Source organism: Plasmodium malariae (assembly GCF_900090045.1).
Source record: "Plasmodium malariae genome assembly, chromosome: 13".
Taxonomy (NCBI): Eukaryota; Apicomplexa; class Aconoidasida; order Haemosporida; family Plasmodiidae; genus Plasmodium; species Plasmodium malariae.
The window spans coordinates 52,311-74,523 of record NC_041787.1 but is presented as its reverse complement, the minus strand read 5'-3'; the positions used below and the strand labels follow the sequence as shown (position 1 = coordinate 74,523).

The window sequence follows — 22,213 nt, the reverse complement described above, 5'->3', positions numbered from 1 at the left end:
TAACCCCTAGTTCCCATTTACTGCTGACCTTTACTAAAATGTAAAAAAAGAGGAAAATTATTAAGAATATATCATTTATATTATAATTATAAATGAAAACTTTTTTTCGAAATTTTACAATGAAAAATAAAAAGTTACTATAATACTATCAAAAGTGAACGGGTTCTACAATATTTCAAGCATATCTGTTCCTTTATTTATTCTTTTCTTCTGATTTTTTTTTAAATTATGTTTCTCCAACTATAAGACATAAAAAATAAATTTTAAATTATATAAAATACTTTATTGATTCTTTATGAATCGAAATTTATAATTCAACTTAAACATAATAATACATATATTTTTTTTATCGTTTTGACAGGATCAGGAAATGAAAATGATACCATTAGTAAATGTTCCACCCACATTAGAACAGCTCTAGGAAAAATGCATTCAGTCTATAGGGGAATAAAAAGATAAATAAAAGAAGTTTATATGGGAAAACTAGAGAAGAATTTTAAAAGATTCAAAGATGCAAAGAACGTTCGGAAAAACAAACTAGTTAAAGGAAAAAAAAAGGAATGGAAATAACGAATAAAATAAACGGAAAGTAAATGGATGTGTTATAAGAAATATATGCCCAATGAATATAAATCTTCTACATTAAGAACATCACTACCATGATATTATTCTCAATAGGAAGATTGGATAATAATAGAATAAGAATATTCAATTAATAGGAAAGCACTATTTTAGAATGCAGCATATTTGAAAAAATGAATTCATTGGAAAAGTGGCATAATCATAAAATGCCTAGAAAGAAAATAGATATATAAAATAGGTTTTTACTTGGTAATATTGAATCTTAACACATTAGTAGAAGGGTTATATATATATATATATATATATATAACAGAAAGGTGGAAATTGTTCAAATGGAAGGAATAGATTAATATGGAAAAGGGGGAATAATTGAATTAACTACACTTTAAGGTTTGTACATTCATGAACAATAAAAGGAATAAATAGCTAAAATGGATTATTGATCAAAAGAATTTCTTTATAAAATAAAAAGGAATAATTAGCTTACATATAGATTAGCATAAATTAGCTTAGTTTGAAGATTAAAGAGGGGAAATAAATTTATATTCAAAAGTATATATCTCTTTACCAAAGTGCCATAAAATAAAATAATTAAGAAATATATTATGTTTTCATAGATTTTTAATTATAAGGATACGCTCTTTACAAAGTAACTTATTAAGAGGAAATGAGAAAACCAAAGAGAAAGGATATTATATTACATAGAAAAATATAAACGTTTGTTTTGTAACATTATTACTAAACACTTATTCGAAGCAAAAGTTTTTCGGTGTAAAAAGATATAAGAAAATGAATATATATATATATATATATATATATATATATATATATAAATATATATATATATATATATATTACATATTTAATAATAGAAAAAAAATAATGATTTATTACTTCATCTAATAATTTTAATCTAATAATTAATTCTTGATAAAAATGTATATAATACCTATATTTTATAAGATTATACTTCTAATTTATGGGTTAACCTTTATTTTGATACTAAAACATACATGGTGTATCCAAAATTAAATCTTTTTTTTCTTTTTTCTTATAAAATAATTCGCAAACAAAAGTGTAAAGTAATTGGTATATTACCATAATACTTTTCTTTTTTTATATATATTTATTTTTTTCTTATATATCAAGATTTTGTATGCTATATTATTAATAAAATATAAATTCTTCTATTATTTTTCTATTTAAACATTAAATATATGGTTTCACAAACATTTTTATATATATTAAATGTTAACTGCATATAGTAGTAAGTAAACTACAAAATGTAATAATCATTATTTTACCTATAAAAATATTACGTGCAAAAACATGAAAACAACGTATCATAATGCATGGTAAATAAAAAATTTATTTTGGATGTTTATACTTGCAAAAAAATTTTATTTGTGAGTTTACATAATTCACAACATAATTTAACAAAATAAATTGCAAATGTGTAATTATAATTGATAAAAATAAATACTACGCAACTAATAAACTTTGAATGTGTAAAAATAATTATACAAGCATGTAAAATAAAAAACAAAAAAAAAGGCCAAAAATAAAGAACACTTAAAACAAATATTTTTGTTAATATTGTATTTTACGTTTTAAATAAAGTATACTTGTACAAATAAATTTTAAGTCTTTTGTTTAAAGCTTTTGCGGAATTCTTGAATGTTTGCGTGTCCATTTAATCCTATGCAAAAGATACAATATGGATTGAAGCTGTACTTTTAAATAACATTTCTTTTTATAAACCTTTTTTTTTTTTTTTTGAAATAAAATCATTAAAAATAAATAATTTTTACTTATTAAACTATTTTTCCATATAGTTCTTAATTTATTTGAATTTATTTTTTTGTAATTACATAAAGATGACATAAATATTATTTAATCTAAAAACAATTCAAATAGGTGATAATAAAAATTTGTGTTGAATGATGTAAATAGATAAAAATTTCAAAGAAAAACACAGAAAAAACAAAATTCAGATATAAGTTTTTATTCTTTAAGATATAATTCAAAAGTATTAATTTCATTTTCTAAAGAAAAAAAGAAAAAATTAGATATTACACAATATATAGTAGGAAATGTAATAAAGAGTATTCTTTTTAATTGTTTCATTAGATTAATATTTATTATAATAAATGGTTAAAAATAAATTTATTTAATTTTAAAAATTGTATTACTAGGTAATAATATTATATACTAGAAAAATATATTAATGCTAAAAATAAAATATTAATGCGGTTTATATATGGAACACACAAAATATATTATTTAATTTTATATACACTTTAAGTTTAAATGATTGATTTCATGAATGAGCAATATTTAGATAAATATAGAAATAAACTGAATTTTAAGAAAGAAAAAAAAATATTTTTTATAATAATAAATTTTCAATAAAAACTTATAATTACGAAGAAAATTAGAACATTTTTTTCATTTTTTTTAAAAACAAAATAATGTAATATTTCTAGTTTCGGTAATTTTTTTAGTATATTGAAGAAATACTATAGAATTACTAAAAATTCTTTATTTTTAGAAGGTATATTTTTGTATATAAATATTTAAAATCACATAAAAATTTGGTAAAATATTTGTTTCAAAATATCCTATTGTATATAAACAAATTTTATGTTAACAGTTCTATGTATTTTTTTTTGTTTTAATAGTTTATTTAATTTTACTTTTTTTTTTTTTTGCTGCGTATTTTACTTTATATACTATATGAATAAATTGTTCTTTTCTCAAAAAATGTAACAGAAAAAGAAAAATCATTAAGTTCTATTGACAAAAAGTATTATTTTTTTTTATATTTAAATATATAGTTACAAAATAGTGTTTTTCGTAATTGCTGTACTTCTATTTTATTCTAGATAATATTATTTAATAGCGATAATATATAAATTAAATAAAATATTTTTTGTTTATCAATTTATTTTGGTGAAAATGAATTTTTATATAAGAAATTTTACAAGCTTTTTGATTCTTACATATTCTTTTGTATTTGTATTTCTTGTTGAAATAATGTTTTTACCGGTAAAATATAAAGCAATTTTTAAAGTAGACTACATACTTGGATTACCATATTATATTTAATAGAATTTAAAAAAAACTATAAATTTCTAAATATATTTTTGAAAACTTTTAAAATTTTTATATAGAATATATCAGCATGTCAAAGCATGGATGTTTCACCATTTGAGCTAAATTACAGGTATTCAAGGAATTTATACGAGTTATGTACAAGTGAGAAGGAATATATAGGTAGTAATAATAATAAAGAAACTTCAGAAGATTTAGTATTTGATTCATTTAGTAATATTTCTGACTCATTAAAAGCATTTGATAGACATCAGGTAAATGGCATATTATTACATAACAACATGGATGTAGACCGTATGTCAGATGTGAGTTTATATAGTTGTAGATTGTCTGAATTAGGAGAAGAATTATACGATTACGAATGTCAGTTAAATGAAGAAGAAATAGATGTAATGATCAATTCTTTAAAGCCTATACCATCGAAGAGTGATCTTCTAAATATATGGAGACTTGTATGCAGGTACGAGAATTATAAATTCCTTGAACTTATAAATCATTTTTTTTCTTTATATTGTAGTATAAAACACAAATATCATGTAAAAAAAGGAAGTTTTAGAAAAAATATATGGGAAAATTATAATAATGTTATTAAAGAACTACCGTGCACTGAGGCATACTATAATGAACGTCTTAATAATTACATTAATGAGAAATCATTGACAAGAGAAGAGTATAAGGCTTTTGTTGAAGAGTATAGAAATGTGGTTAAGGAATTAAGAGAAGATTTATTTAGTAGGTGTCAAATAGAAGTAGCTCAAGTTATGGAATTACCACAGTGGAAGTTAGCGTGAAGTTTATTATGTGAATAATATTTAAATTTACATTATGTTATAATTCAGGGAAGAAAAATAAAATAAATGGTAGTCACTACTAATATAGTAAATGCTTTAAAATATGTTTTACCATTATATGAAGAAAGTGAATTCAGGTAAAAGTATTACATTATATAAATTAATATTTTTTTGGTTTTTACATATTTAACAAGAAATCCTCCTTTTTTTTTTTTCTCCCTTATTTATAATTACATTCGGAGATACAGTTTATGTATTTTATTTGCTTAATAATGATTAGAGGTATTTAAACTGATATGCTGTACTATTTTGGTTCTTGTTATTTGGTGAAAAAGTATATAAAATTGATTATTCCCAGACCTACTATCTGTAGATTCTAAACTTTCATCTTAAAATTTCTGAATTTTTTCATGATTAATATTAGTATGAATTTTATTTTTTTTGATTTATTGTGTGCACAAGGAATATATCAGTGTACTGTAGAATACTAACAAAAAAATGAAGTGTGATATATAAAAAATACTTTTATTTTATATTTATGAATTCTTTATTAAAATAAATATAGATAATAGTGCACGAATTTTGTAATTTTTATTAGATTTTTTATTTACCTTAAACAAAATTAAAAAAATAAAAAATATTAAGAACAAAAAAATACTAATATGAACGCATTAAAAGTTATAGTTTTTGTTTATTTTATTCAGGATAATAAAGTATTAAGAAAAACATGTTCAACAGTAATTTTTTTTGAAGTAATAATGTGATACTCAAAAATTCTATTGCACTTGATAGCTATGTTGCATCATTTCCATGTTTAACTGAGTCAATTCTAGTTTTTTCCATAACATCTTCAGATTCATTTATGGTGTAAACCATTTTTCTTATAGTTTTTTTTTATATTATCTGATTCTTCGATTATTGGTTAAGACTTTATGGACTGAATTATTGTTTTCTTTTAATGGATTAATATTTCTTATATAGTAAGTATTGATAAATGTTTGAAACCATACAAATGGAATTTTGTTTAATATTATATATATAGCCTCTTTTTGACTACACTTATAATAATATTTATTATATTCTGTACATAAGTTGTCTATATTTCGGTCATTTGTTTATATATAAAATATAATGAAACACTACTTTTAAGATAATCAATATATCTATTGCAAGCTCACTACTATACTGGAGAAATTTTCTTTCAAATGAAATTAAAATATGAATTGTAATCAAAAAAGTATTTCATTTCTTTCATATAAGCTGCATAATATAGATTTGTATCAGGAAGATATGAATTTGTTTTGGTGTTGTATTAGTCTTGAATGATTTTTTCATATGTATATTAAAGTTCAGAAATAATTTCTTTAAGAACTTGATTTTGATTCCTACTATTAGGATGTTTACAAACTTCTTCATGTAAATAGTAATTAAAATAATAAGGGTTCTTAATATGCGTCTTATTTCGCGTATTATTGTAAATTTTTTACAAGTTTCTTTGATGTTTGAGAAAAACATCCTAAACCAAAAGGTGATTATTATCAGTATTTTCTGCCTTCTCGAAAAAGTTATCATATTTATATTTAGTCACATCACTATTTAATTTATTGTAAATTTAAAAAGAATGTAATTGAGTCAATTTTTGTATCTGGAAATTAAAAAGAAGCAAAATATATTAAAATATATATTTATATTTTAGGGAAATATACATTTATCATTGATGAATAATAAATAAATTATTCAGTTAAAAGAAAAGTAAATGATTAAATAATATTGTAAATTATAATTTGCTACTTTTGTCATTTAGGAAGCACATCAATGAACGAATATATATATATTAAGCTAAAGATTGGAATTAATTCGCAGTTAACAACAAAATTTTGGAAAATGCAATATGCATATTATTGATGTATTTTATATGTTTAATTCTAATTTCAAGTCTTTGTAATATTCTTTTAAAAAAATATATTTACTTAATTTTCATAATTGAATATTTTAATATAGTCTAACAACTTTAATTATTAGTGGACATTATTAATACGATAAAAAATAAAATAATATTTAATTATGTAATAATATATAATGAAAAAGAAAGAAAAATAAACTGGTAAAACTTTAATTTACGCGTTTACTGAAAAAAAATTTATGTTAATGCACATAAAAATAGGTACTTATAGTTCTAGCATAAGAGTTATAGCTTACGTTTTTTTTTTTTTTTTTTTTTCATATTATTTTAATGAAGAAAGTACTTAATATTCATGAACTATATATCTATATATATTAAATAAGTAACCTATTTAATACTTATATTTCTGTTTCACATTAATTATATGAACAGGGTATAATTTATTTATAATCAATATTTGTAAATATTATTTTTTTAATATAATTTATGTTTTATTGGCGCTACGTACATATACCATTTAATTTAGAAATTTGTTTATATTTAAACAATATTATTCGTTTTATACTGTTTATTTCGTTTCTTCGTAGTACACCATGATACAATTATCCATTCATAAACGTATGGAATGATTTATGTATGTACTATAGGTAAAATGCGACATTTAAATGATAATAAATTTTCATTAATATATTTCATAAAAATTGTTAACGTATAATGTGAGTTGGATGAAATAGGATCCCGAAATCACAACATAACTTGTTACACATGAATACAGCATAAAAATTAAACTTTATTATTCTATTAATATATACTTAATATATTGTTTAGGACTTTTTTAAATTTAAAAAATAGATATACACTTTTTTTTATTTGTACATTACCCTAACTTACTCTTCCATAAAAATGTTTCAAATAATTATATATAATTTTAAACACAGTAAAAATGTAAATATATTCTTTTTTATATATAATCTAATCATATATATATTCTTTTACTGTGTCAAAAAGATGTTAGTGCATTTATTAAGGCAAATTCTAATTTTTTTATCATGAAAATAATCACCTTTTCACTTTAAACATGTTTTTTTTCTTTAATTAAATTCCTTTGTAATAATTCATTACATATAAAAGGAAAATATTAATATTTTTACAAAATCATTAAGAATTGTTAAATTCTTATGTATATTGATTTTTAAGGGTTATCCTCTTTTCCTCATATTATGAGTAAAGTAATGTAGTTAACATATATACAAAATATTAAAATAAAGGAATTCCTCTATATCATAGTAACCATTTAACAAAAGGCTAATGAACTATCATTATCATCTTAAGATATATTCTTATGATAGAACAAAAAATGAAAGTATTCTGAAAAGAACGTTGAACCTTGAAAAAAAGTTAACTAATTTGATTAGTATTGAATGAATGAAGTTTAAGATTTTTAAAATAATTAATGAGAAAAATATGCATACTATAAAAGTATTTTTAGGTCAAATAATAACTGTGTTAAGACTTTGATAAGACATCGACAATAATATTATTTTTGATATACTAAGGTAGCAATATTGTCATGAGGGAGAAATAATGAATTAGAGTAATCAGAACTTCACTTAAAAAAAATTTAAAGGAAATGTATAAGTATTAGAATAATAAGTATGTATTGTTCATTTTGCATTGTCTTTATTATAGTACTATTTGATAATCTCTAAAGATTCAAAAAACCCTATTTTTAATAATCATTAATATGGAGTGTTTAATTATATAAATAAATTGTTCCTCTCAAAAAATAAGAGTCAAAATTCATTAACAAATTCCCTAATTTTAACAAAAGCACCGAATGTCAATAGTATTATTCTTATAGGAAACTAACATAAATATAAAGTATAAACATTATTCTAATAATAGTTAAAATAATATAATACAAGAATAAATATATATATTATTAGCTTTAATTTTTAAAGAACCAAAAAAAAAAAACGAAAAATACAAATTATAGTAAAATTTTCATAGGATATATAAATGCTTTTTAATTATATTATTTTTTATTATTTCCTTTCTTATATTTCAAATAGAAGAACAGATATATTATAATTTGTACCTTTTTAAATAGATATGTTATAATCCAGTTGGTATAATATGACATGCTTAATGGAACGCACGAATTGTTACGTTAGTTATATTTATATATAAATGTTCTGAATAGTTTGATAATAATTGTTTAGTAGGTCTTTTATAAAGGTTGTTTCTAATTTTTTTTTTTCTTACATATTCTCTTATGTAAGTAGTACTCTAAAGGAGTGAACATATTTTTAAGTCAAAAATATAAAACATATAAAGTATATATATTTTATAATTATAGATATTGATGATAATGAATTATGTATTGTAACATAAGTATATATATTTTTAGATAAAAAATGTATATTTTTTAATAAAAGGTGATATTACGTAATTACAAAATATATTAATCATAAAGAATACTAATCCATTGATAAAATATAATATATTATATATTAACAAAATATAAATTTTTTCCTTAAATAAAAATAATCGTCGAGGTATAATGTAATAAAATAAAGATTTATTTTATATAATTGTCTAAATGATATTATACTTATTAATTACTTTTTATATATCATAAATAATATATTCTTATAATTATCATTTATAAATTACCAAATTTTTGAATGTGACTCTTCTTTGAATATAATACTTTCATTTTACTGTGTTAAAAAAGTATTAATATATAATCAACTTTACTCAGACCATAATTTCTTTAGTGACTGATTTCCTAGGTAGAATTACATTAGGATGTATAGAAAAGTTTTGTACTTTTTTTTTTTTTTTTTTTTTGTGTATTAGATTACCTTGTAAGTACTATCAATAAATATTATTTTTCTATTAAAAACAAAAAAGTTTATGTTTTATTTTATAATACTTTTTAAGAAACGAATTGGAAAATGAAATTACAGAACAATTTATAAGTATTACCAACAACATTGATTCTTTTTATTATAATGCTACAACGTAATTATTAATTTTCATACTTCATAAGAAATATATATATATAATGGATATAGAACGGTTAGTGTAATAATAAAAAAAACAAAAAAACAAATACAGAGTAAATGCGCCGAAGTAAAATTTTACTAAATTTACGTTAATAAGTTTTTTTTAATTTAAATTCATTACCCTTTTTCTGTGTATTCCCTTTTGCTTAAGTTTTTCTTTTAAGTTTTTATGTTAGGTGCTTGTATTTTTAATTTCATTTGATAAATCTCATAATTTAGCTTAGGTACAAAAATCTCTTTTTAGCAATTTTAATTGTCAGAATAAATTAATTATGTAGATAATAAATAATAATAATCATGAAAGTATAAATAATAAATAAAACATTATATATTATAAAATATAATCTATAAATTCGTAGGTGTTATATAATTCAAATAATTAATAAACGTTGTATCATATTAAAATGATATATAAAAATATAAATAGCTAATGGATATAACGAAGCATTGGTGGATTTCTAGAACTTTTTAAAAATTTCTCCAAGAGTGTGAACGTTTATATCTTATATAAAATATGAATAATTTTTAGTAAAATAAATATTTTATTATATAATAACATGCTTTTTAAATATCTTTGGTGTTATCTAATTTCTTCTGTGTATACAAAAGGGTTAATGTATTTAAATTTACAAATACTTAAAGCTATATTAGTAATAATTAAGATAATATATTTAACGTGGATGTAATATATAATTCTTTTAATGAGTTACTATAATATGACATGATTTGTTTTTGTATATTAATTCATATATAGTTCAATTTAATGCTTAATACTTAAACATATATACTATATCAAATGAAAGTTTAACAAAATAGAAGATAAACTCACATAGTAGAATTACGTTATGGAAAATTACATATTTACTGTTTTATTATTATTTTTTGAAAATTAGTCTTTACTTTTTTTTTTTTTTTTTTACTGAGAATTAAAATTTATATCCAAAAGATATTATTTGTAGCATATTAGCTATAATGGAAAAATTACATTTGCATTAATACATATTTATTTCTTTCAAAGAATACCTTATTGATGGATCTTATTTTATTTCACATATTATATTTTTAGTAAACATTCTAATATGTTAAACTCAGATACAATTTCTTTATGTACATTCAATTTCATGAATTATTAATTTAATAAAAATAAAAAAAAAAAAACATATGATAATTAAATTACATGTATATAGCATCTAATTAACTATATTATATATTAATACTATACACTTTTGTGGTAAAGAAAAGAAGGAACTTACACTGTAAGACTTAACAAAATAAATAAAATGAAAATTTACGAATGAAATAGCATAATATAAAATATTAACAAAAAAAAAAAAAAAATAAAAATAAAACAATATTTGAGTTCATATAAATAAAGACATTTAATAAATGAAAATAATATAATTTTTTTTTTATAATATGAAAAGTAATTCAGTGATATATTCATTTATTTCACTATCAAGATAAATCATCTGAAAAATTAAAAATTTCACATAAAGAATATTTTTATTATGTAAAAATTATTATGAAATTAATACTTATATTAAATCTAAAGACTTTAACACTTACTATGTTGTTTTTCTTAACTAAATTGTACTAATTAAGGTGTAATGAACATATATACATATTCGATAAATGAATTTACACAAAGAGTAAAAGTCAAAAATTTTATGTTGTTATATCTTTAAATGATTACATTTTATTTTGAAATACTAACGAAAAATAAACAAATTATTATGAGTAACAAACTAAATGAAACAAATAGTCAAAATATAACTTTGGAAAAATAACTAAAACACAAAAATAAAGTCTATTTTCTTACATATATAAATAAAAAAAAAAAAAATAATAGAAAAAATGAATAAATTAAAAATTTTCATTTTCTTATAATATTAACAACAAAATTAATTGTACAAACACAAAAAATTAAAATGACCTATTTATATTATATGTAATATGAATAAAATTAAACAATGTTTTTAACTAAAAGTTGAAAAGAATATAACTCAAAAATCATGTGTATAATAAAAGTTTATGTATTTTCTTAAGTTAATAAATTTATATGTATATTAAAATTATTATATTATATTTAAAGTTTTCCAAACTTTTTTAGTATGATTGTACTGAGAATACAGAATTTCACCTGGACATAATATACTTTTTACGATTTTACATACTGTTAAGTTTAAGATATTTATAGAAAACATAATATATAGATAAAATATATATTAAAGTTGCTAAAATATCAGTAGCTGCCGAATTGTATATTATACTAATGCACATGATAAAAGCGGATGACATAAATGAAATAAAGACCTTAAGTATGTTTTTAATAATATTTACTTTAGATATACCTATGCATTTATTTGACCTTTTATATCCCGTATTCAATAGTTTTACTACTTCTTCATATTTTGAATCTAACTTCTTTAAATATTTACTTAACGATGATGATTTTTTATATACTTTTGTTTCATATCTTTTTTTCGAATCAATTCTCCTTCCAATTTTCCATATCTTGTTTCGTTATTATAATCATTATGATTATAATCATAATTTGATGAATTTTTGGATTCTTCAGTATTTTTATCAAATCTAGATATACTGTTTATGTTTTCAATCTACTATCAAATATTCATGTATGATCATACAATGTTTCAATATCAAAAATTATATCGTAATGAATTGGATGTATTTTGAAAATTGCTATTAAACATTGCTGTTTTATACTTTTCTAGAAAATTGCCATTTGTTATTAATGAATTTAATTTATTTACAAAAACATAATCCTCTTCACCTAGTATATTCATTGCTTTTTATTTTAAAGATGAATAATTCTGTTGGGAATTTACATTTTGTTCTCCCTTTAATATCCTGCTTACTCTTATATCTTGTGTGTTATTTAAGTTAATTTTCTTATTGCATAATTTTCCTGAGGCATATAACAAAGAAGTGGAGTAAATATTTAATATTTAAAAAATATCACTATTTCCATATAAATAAAATATTAGTTTTAAAATGAAAATTCAATATTATAAAAAATATACAAATGTTATTGATTATAATGGTTATCTTACCCAATATGAGCGCTGATATATCCATGTTAAAATAGTAAATGAGACAGAGTTAATAAAAAATAATTTATTTGTTTGTACCATCATGTTGAATTTATTTATAGATACTAATATTTGGCGATTATACAATTTCTATCTATATAATTTTTTCGGCAATAAACAATAAGTACTATATATGTTATAGTTTTTCTTTATTGTTTTCTGTCATTTAAAAATTTACGAATTCTTATTTTTATATATAATGAAGCTTGTATCCAAAAGTAAATAAACAAAAAATGTATTAAATAAAAATATTTTAGTAAAATTTTCTATGTAAAAATATTCCTATTAAAATAATATTAAATATAATGGGATTTTTTTAAACATTTAATTATTTTTATAATAGTTCCAATTAGAAAAGATCTAAAAAATTTATTTATATATGTTTCTACACATATTATTAACCAGCTTTCTAAATTTGTTTATGAAAAGAGATAAAAAGTAATAAACTTACATGATAATAATTTATATTAGTAGTTGAAAAAATATAAATATATATTACTCTACTACGATTAAATTAATGAAAAATAGTGTGAAGTTAGCTAAAAGATTTATATAAGAAATTTTTTTTTTAAATAATTTGTAATAAGCATAATATTATAACAACAATATACATAATAATATTCATTTAATATAATTTAATTTGCATGAAATGTATAGAATATTAATTACTTATATTTTTATGGAAAATGTTCAGTATACTTTTAACGATAATATATAAATTATCCAAATGAGTTAATATTTAATATTATATTATATAGTATAAATTAAAGTTTTATTTTTTTAAACAAAATATAAAACATAATTTTATTTTATAGTGAGTGCTTTAAGGATCTTTAATATTAATTGAAAAATTTAAATATAATATATAAGTTAATTTTAAAATTAAAAATTTGAACAAGTACTAATTTCTTTCAAAATTTTTTGTCGTTAGTATAAGAAAATAAATTAAAAAAAACAACAAATTTAATAATAATTAATAAAAAATAGTAAATTTATATATTTTAAAAATATCATAAAGAATTATATATACTAAGTATTTGATACTTTTATATTTTAATATGGGAGCTATTATATATTTTATTTTAAATAATAATAAAATATTTCATAACATTATATAAATATGGGTTCATTAAAATACGTTAAAACAATATCAAGATCATCATATAAATAAAAAAAAAAAAAAAGAATGCGCAATACGAGTAATTAATAAAATTTTATTTAAAAATACATAAAATATTTTTACAATAGAACGTTAATAAGTTAAATTGTTTTCGATGATTATTCATGTTACTATGGTTTAACTATATTTCTTGAAATAAACATATTTTTGATTTATAAAAAATTAATATTAAATAAATTAAATTATCTTATACATTTAAAGAATTTATTAAAACCATACACAAAAATGTTTATATATGCTGTTCATTTATACATAGAAATATATATATATATATATATATATATATATATATATATATATATATATATGTATATATATATGTATGTATAAGCTGTTAAAAAATATATATTTTTTTATATGTGGATAGTTAATTATATTATAAAATGATATTTATAAAGTAGTATCATTATGTTATTTTTTAATTAACATTTATTAAATATTTAATAAATTTATAGCAATACTAATATCCTTTTTTTGTATATATAATTATAGTTATCATGTAATAGCATATATCTAAATATTTCGTGGAATTATCCTTTATATGTAAATCTCAATAATAAATACCTTCATAGTACTTCAATTAATAAATTTATGATTTTTTTCAGAACTTCCTTATAAATGGTAATTCATTTAATATAAAATTAAAAAATTTTTAGTATTAAAAAACAATAAAATACAGTACTTTGTAAAAACATGGTTCATAAATTTTTTTACAGATAAAGTTAACTATTTAAAATATATTTACATGTGCTGCAATAGTTCTGCATAATTTTAATTTTCAGCTTACAGTCAATATAATTATCACTAAACAACAAGTGACAATTTGCGTTATCATTCACGGTTCCTAACCTTGGTCTTATATATTAAATCGTCAATGTGGCTGAATTATATATTAAAAAAAATAAATTATTGATGAACTTTATAAAATATTAATTATAATATATTAGAACATGTAGAATGAATTTTTTAACTTCATGTTGATTTTTATTCGTGATGCATCTGAATATAGAATCTATTAAAAAATTATTAAATATTAAAACAACTCTGAATGTGATAAAAATTTATATGAAATGAACTTTTTAAAAAATAAAAAATATAAAAAAAATATAGAATTATAATGTTAATATTTTATCTTTTAAATATTATTATTCGTGGAATATTAAGATAAATTTACTTATAAATATTTTTTCAAAATTTTTTATGAAACATATAAAAAAAGACACTAAAAAATAACTATTTGGAGAAATATATAAAACCTATGGCATGATATTCTCGACCAGTGTTAATAGGTTCATTTATCACATATTAATTATCTTATAATGATAATATAAATAACCTTTATACTATATGATTAAGTTTCATTTATTAGAAATATGTTATATAATTAACGAAATTGCTGTTTATTATGAATTCTTGCAAAGTGTAAAATATGTAAAGAAAAAAAAAGTAAAAATGATTACACAGATACAACAATTTATACAGATATATTTAAGGCATGATAATACTGTACTTTATTTTACTTATGTTAATATAATGCATGAAATTGTTTTAATTTTGGTTAATAAAAAACATCAGAGAAATTAGGTTTAGGTTTTTTCCAATTTTCTACGTAATAATTATATTTATATATATAATGTAATTTAAGAATGCTTTTTATTTTTTTTTTCCTTGAATTGTATTTTATAACAGAAAAAGAAATAAAATAAAACATAGAAAACAATCTAATAATATGTTCTATAGATTTAAAAATAATTTTAATTAAAAAACAAAAATAAGTTGTAAAGAAATAAATTAAGAAATTACAACGTAAAATATATTACTTTTTAATTCTTAAAATTTTAATACTGTTAATATTATATTACATAAAACCAATAAATAATATAGTATATATGTAAAAATATTCTATATTTAGAGCATATACACTTACGAATAAATTAAATATTTTATTTCTATATATGAATATTTATAAATATTTAATTATGAATATTAAAGTTATCTCATTTTTATAATTGTTTTTTAAAATTTATTTAACAACGTTAATCATGTTCTCCAAATATTTCAGGACATTTTAATCTTTCATTTGATATATCATCATATGTTATATATGAAATAAGAAGGTATGCCCTAGGAATATATTTATTTATTTATTTTATTTTTTTAATTTTTACAAATCTGATATCTTTAAATTAAGAAATTTAATAAATTATTATTAATATTATTATGCTTTTGCATTATATATTTATTCATTATATGGGTATTATTCCTATATTTCTTATTAAGCAATGAATAATTTTATTAAATTTGTTAATTTACATTTTAGGTTAATAACAATTTCATTTATCTTTGCAAAAGTTTATATATATAAAAAAATACTTTTTAACGTAAAATATAACTTAATATCTTAATATAAAAGAAAATTAAATTTTAATAAAAGTTTTAAATATATTTTTATTATGGTGCATTAATAGTGTTATTATTGTTATACATATAAAAAAATAACTCTACTTAAGTGAAATATAATATTGTTCTTTTATAAAATAGTAAAATTTCAATATTAAATATCATTTTCAATATATTAATTATGTTGGTAAACTGGAAAAAAATCGAAAAATAACATAATATATATACAAAAAAATAATTAGGAAGGGTCTTAATCTGAGCTTTAAGAATAATATTGTGAAAAATGGGTTCCTAATATTATATAATGTAACACTCTAGCTTCTATGTGTAAAAATTGTAAATATTTAAAAAATTCAATTTATAAATAAAATAGATCTAATACTTTCATTGAAAGAAAAAAATTATTAAGGAAAAAACAGAAAGTGCGACTTAAAAATTAATATATTAATATATGGAATTTTTATTATATATACATTAATATTTTATATATAATACATTAATATTTTATATATATATACATTAATATTTTATATATAATACATTAATATTTTATATATATATACATTAATATTTTATATATATATTCATTAAAATCATCTTATTTTTATAGAATCACTTATTGAGGCAACTTATTTATGTATATTTTTATAGAAATAAAAAAATATTATATATAGTTGGAATATTTTTTAAATATCTCCATTTCATACTTGTTGCTTCTCACCTTCTTTTCTCTTTTATATTATCCATTACTTTGTATTCTTCTTTTTCTTTTCTATCTCGTTATAACGAAACAAAAAGTAAAATAAATCACAACTATATCTTCTTACTTAACTTGAATATCTTTCTAATATATTCTTAATGTATACTTAACAATATCTAGTTTATATTATTTTATATTTCATCGGATTTGTTTACACCATTCACTTTTTTTACGGAAATTATACATGTGATGTCTTATCTTATTGAATCTTTTAACTAATATCTAAAGAATTCTTTCTCTATATAATCATTTATTTCCTTACATTAACTATTTTTCGAAATGTTCGTGGTCTTTTAAATAAACCTTTCTGAAATTTTTGTTTTCCCCTATGAATTATATTTTCTTTTCTATTTATTTGTGGGAATATCCAAGTGTGATTTCCTGTTTTCTGTATTCCCCTCTTTTTTATACTTTTCTAATATCTTCGTAAGAATTAGTATACACCATAGTGTTAGTAATTTTTTTTTATATATTTATGTAATTTTCTATAACTTCCTTATTTCTACAGCTCTTCTATATTTAAGAGTGATTTATTATTAGTTCCTTCATTATCGTATTCATCTAATATATTGCACAATTCCTTTGTCCATTCCTTAAGGCACCCCGATTCCAAATATTGGTTGATAATCATACAATTTTTTGATATGCACTGTCTCAATGTATCTTTTTCTCTTTTTAAAAATGAAACTTTTTGAATTTTATTCAGAGATTTTTTAATTAATTCTTCAATGTCTTTTATATAATCTTTTTCTTTTTTTCATTTATTTTTTAAATAATAAAACCAATCTTTTTTTTTCAATTTTTTAAGAATATTTATGTATTTTTCTTCTCATTTATTCCAAAAAAAAATTTTTTTTTCAGTGTCTTTGCTACCTTCATTTTTTCCTTATTATTTCATCATTTTTAAAATTAGCATATGTTCTATATTTCTAACTTGAGAACATTTCTAGGCATATTTCTAAAAATTATCCTTTACTAAATTCCTGTTCTTAATTTATGAATTCTTCAAGTACTTCCACATGTACTTCTACAATAGTTTTGGAGCTGTTCTTTGTTAACTTTAACGTATTTACATATTTTATAGTATTACGTTCATTTATTTTTAATTTTTTTATAATTTATTCGTCATCGCATATTAGGTGTTCTAACTTAGCCTGTTTTTGATAAGCTCTTTTTTGTTGAAATGTGAAGGCATTAGTATTCGAAGCAATTTTAGTTTCCTTTTTTTTATCTTTTTTTTTTTTTAATATTTGTTCTGAACAGTGGTACAATTAAAAAAAAAAAGTGGATTTATAAAATAAATTATAATAATTAAATGTTTATCATATTGTTGATATATATATTTTATTTTACAATAATAATGGGAAAAATATAATAATAGTTAGATAAATTATTAATAGTGATGATATATATGTGTTATTGGGATTTTCTGCTGAACCTGCAACTGCATTCTTAATATATATATTATTTAGTGTAATAATATCAAATATAGAAAAATGCTTAGCATTAGTGTTACCTAAACATTTGATGGATGTATGAGAAACAAGAGAAATAAAATTATCAGATGATCTTTCACAATATAAAGAAGCTTTTTTTGTGTTATGTTGTGTTTATGATTGTTTACTAATTGGAGATTTTTATGTAGCACTTTCTCATAATAATTACTCTTCATTTTGTATATGTGTTGAAGCCTCTGATGTTTTAGCATGCTAAGGTTGTTTATATTGATTTTATTTACTAATGAATTTATCACTAGAAGCTTCAGGTGATGATTGTTCTTGAAGTTGATATTGTAGTTCTCCTTATTCTTCTTGTTGAGGTTGTACTTACTGTTCTAGTGCAAATTTACCGTCTTCTTCCGGTTGAACTATTGGTTTATATTGACTCTTATCTGTATTTTTATCTATTTTTTGTTGTATCATATTTTTTTTCTTTAGATATAGATTTATAAAGTGCTAATGGATACCTGGATATGCATTTTGGAAACGTATTAAACATTTTAATAGGCAGCATGTTGTATTCTTTTATTGGAAATTGGGGTGATGTTTTTTTGGATTTACTTTAATTGAATCCTTTCTTATTCTTAAAACACTCCTTTTTATTTTTAATCCTTACATTATTTTCACGAACTTTATTTGAACATCGTTTATAGGAATCATTTGAAATTGTATGTCGTTCTTTAGGGCATTATATTTCTTCCCTTTTTTTTTTGTTTTATTTACAGAAATATTCTTCCTCATAATATATTTGTAAAATTTTTTTATCATTATTATCTAAAATAGGAATTCATCCTCCACATTTAGTAAGCGGGGTGTAGTGAGATTTTATTTAATCCTTTTTGTGTTACTTTCCATTTGTTTTGATTTTAATGTGTAGATTCAATTTTAACACTAATTACATAATCTGAGAATGATATATATTATTCCCTAAAATTGCCTTTACTTTTTTCATAACATAAGGAACTTGTTTTCTCTTTTACATGTTGTTTAGTCCTTCCAAATTCTGATTTCATGTATTATCTGAGTACATAAGTAACTAGAGTCCTCAATTTCTAGATTCAAAAGAATAATTAAGAGTTATATAAGCATTAATTTTTACGTTAGTTGCTTTATTAGTTTATTTGTAATAAATAAATAATTTATGAATAAATTTGATTATATTAGAAAACAAGGAATATTACTATGTAAAAGTATTTTTCCTTAATTGTTCTATATTAGCATTATAATTTGTTGTAAATAATAGTTTGAAGGAAAAATGCAAATTTATATCTTTAATAATGTAATTTTAAAATTATTGTATATAAATTAACAGGAATTTTAAAATTATCAACTATATAGTTATTTATGTGAGAAACATAAAATGATTGAATACATCTATATCTATTTTATATGTTTATTATTTGTTATTATATTAAATAAATATACTAAACCTGGAGATATATACTAACATATTTTGATACTTAATCACAGTTAAATATATATATATATATATATATAATTTAAATACCCTTTATAAAGAAAAAAAAAACTAATAATAAAAAATTTCATACAATTAACATTAATAAGTATTTTAAAAGTTATTATTTAAAATAATACCTAATATATATATAGCTTCTTTTTTTATCTTAATACATGAGCACACATATAACTATTATTACTTTATTTATGTAAATAATTCTTGTATTCTGATTTTTCACCATAATTAAACAGTTTTTTAACTAAATAATCATAAGTACTGTTAGAATGTTTCTTTTTTATTCTATAATTTTTGTTATTTATTTGTTTATTTTATAAGCAATTAAAGTGTTACAATTATTTTGTTAATACATTTTCATATTTACTACGTTGTATATAAAGATGAAAATTAATATTATATGAATTATATTACATTGTTGCTATAGTTACGTAAATTAATTATCGTTAAAATATATATATGAAACTTCATGTTATATATATAATTTACATACGGTTTAATCATATAATATATGTATTAAATCAACGAATAGTTTTGGAATTGTATATTTTATTATATATATATATATATATGTTATTCTGTATATGTATATTACCACATAAGGATATTATTAAATTAGCTTGTACTACGTTTTAATTAATTAAGTAGATATTGAGGTACATCAATTTAAGGAAACAACTTTGAATAATCCACAAAAAACAAAAATTATTAGGATATAATTATAGGAAAATTAATTATGCTATATGTACATAAAAAAAGTATGATGTTTTACTTGTAATAAAAATTAATAATATTATAATTACACGTAAATGTGACAATGTATTACATTTGACCACACAAAATATATTTAAGCTTTGTAATTATTCATAGATATACATTAATTGCTAGATTAAAGAGATTTTTGTTATTTTTCCTTTTTTCAGAATTTGGTAACCTAAAGAAATCATTTTTTTAACAGTATCAATACAAATTATTATGCTATGAAAAGTGATAAATTTATTGTATTATATTTTAATACTTTTTAAGACATGAATTAGTAAATGAAATTTTATAATATTTTATACGTATTACAAACGGTATAGGTTATTATATTATAGTGTAAATATAATATATCTAATTTTAGTGAATAATTTGAAACTTGATAATAGGAGATAGAGAATGGTGAGAAAGATAAAAAAAAAATTTATTAATTCATAATAAATCTTTATAAATAATTATTTCTCACGAAGAAATAAGTTATTATAAGTATTTTTAATCATTCTTTTATATAAAATAATTATTGGATACATGTATTTTTATTTTTTGAATTTAGTTTTATACAGTATTTTTGTTTTTTATTTTATTCCTATATTTTTATTTTAACCCATTTTTTTCTATTCTATTTCTTCTTAAATCATGTTGCTTAATAAGAATATAATGGGGAATATAAATAAAAGTGACTTACAATGTTTTATGATATTATATATTAAAATCGTTTTATTCTAATATATTGCTTACACATATGAAATATGTACTATTTAATAAAGTTATAATAACGGGTGAATATGTGAAAACACGTGGCCAAATATACGGAAGAGCATGCAGTAAACTGCGTAGTAATTGTTTTAAAACATGTAACAATATCTATATATTATTACTATTTATTTTATTTTTTCTTTTTTATCATATATTTCTTAGGTATATTTGTATATAATAAAGTTTTATATCTTAAGGTTATTTATTAGAATTTTATATTTAGAACTATACAATAATGTTATTCTATGAAAATTTTATTAAGAGTTAAAAAATATATATTTTATCAACGTTAATTTATTCCATACAATAATTTTTTTAATTTATATAAATTAAATAAAGATATTAAGTGTAAATATAATTTTTGAAAAATAAAAACTTTTAAATTATGATAAAATAATTATGATCATAAAAAAGTTATTATTCATTATAGTCATACTTAAAAAGTTTTGTAGACGAATTTATTAATACAAAAAAATTAATTAAATTTTTCCAGCATTTGAACAATAATATCCTAGTAATTAATTGAATTATAAATAAAGGCTATCTACAAATACTATGTACTTTTTTTTTTTATTCAAAAAACATAACACATGCAAATAAAAAAAAATAAAAAATTAACGCCTTAAATTATTTAGAAAAAATGTTTTTATTAAAAATTTAAATTTAATATAATCAAATGGTAAAAAGAAAATCAGACAAATATTTTTATATTTGTAACAATGTCAAAATAAAACTTCTTAATGATATTAGAATTATCTGATATAATTTATATTAATAATATCATTTTTATTAATTGTATCTACTGAAATAG

General features: G+C 19.2%; 1 protein-coding gene and 2 pseudogenes across 1 annotated transcript, besides 2 other annotated features; 1 reads left to right on the top strand and 2 right to left on the bottom strand.

Annotated features, from left to right (window-relative positions):
* Positions 1-3,776: 3,776 nt before the first annotated feature.
* On the top strand, positions 3,777-4,487 carry PmUG01_13010900 (Plasmodium exported protein, unknown function; the record flags this gene model as incomplete). Its single annotated transcript, XM_029007070.1, has 1 exon — positions 3,777-4,487. The coding sequence occupies one exon, from the start codon at positions 3,777-3,779 to the stop codon at positions 4,485-4,487; it is 711 nt and encodes a 236-aa protein (XP_028863496.1).
* A 7,140-nt stretch (positions 4,488-11,627) lies between these two features.
* Positions 11,628-12,616, bottom strand: PmUG01_13010800 (annotated as a pseudogene).
* Positions 11,628-12,616: a sequence feature (Plasmodium exported protein, unknown function, pseudogene).
* Positions 12,617-17,261: 4,645 nt separating this feature from the next.
* Positions 17,262-19,429, bottom strand: PmUG01_13010700 (annotated as a pseudogene).
* Positions 17,262-19,429: a sequence feature (STP1 protein, pseudogene).
* Positions 19,430-22,213: the final 2,784 nt, after the last annotated feature.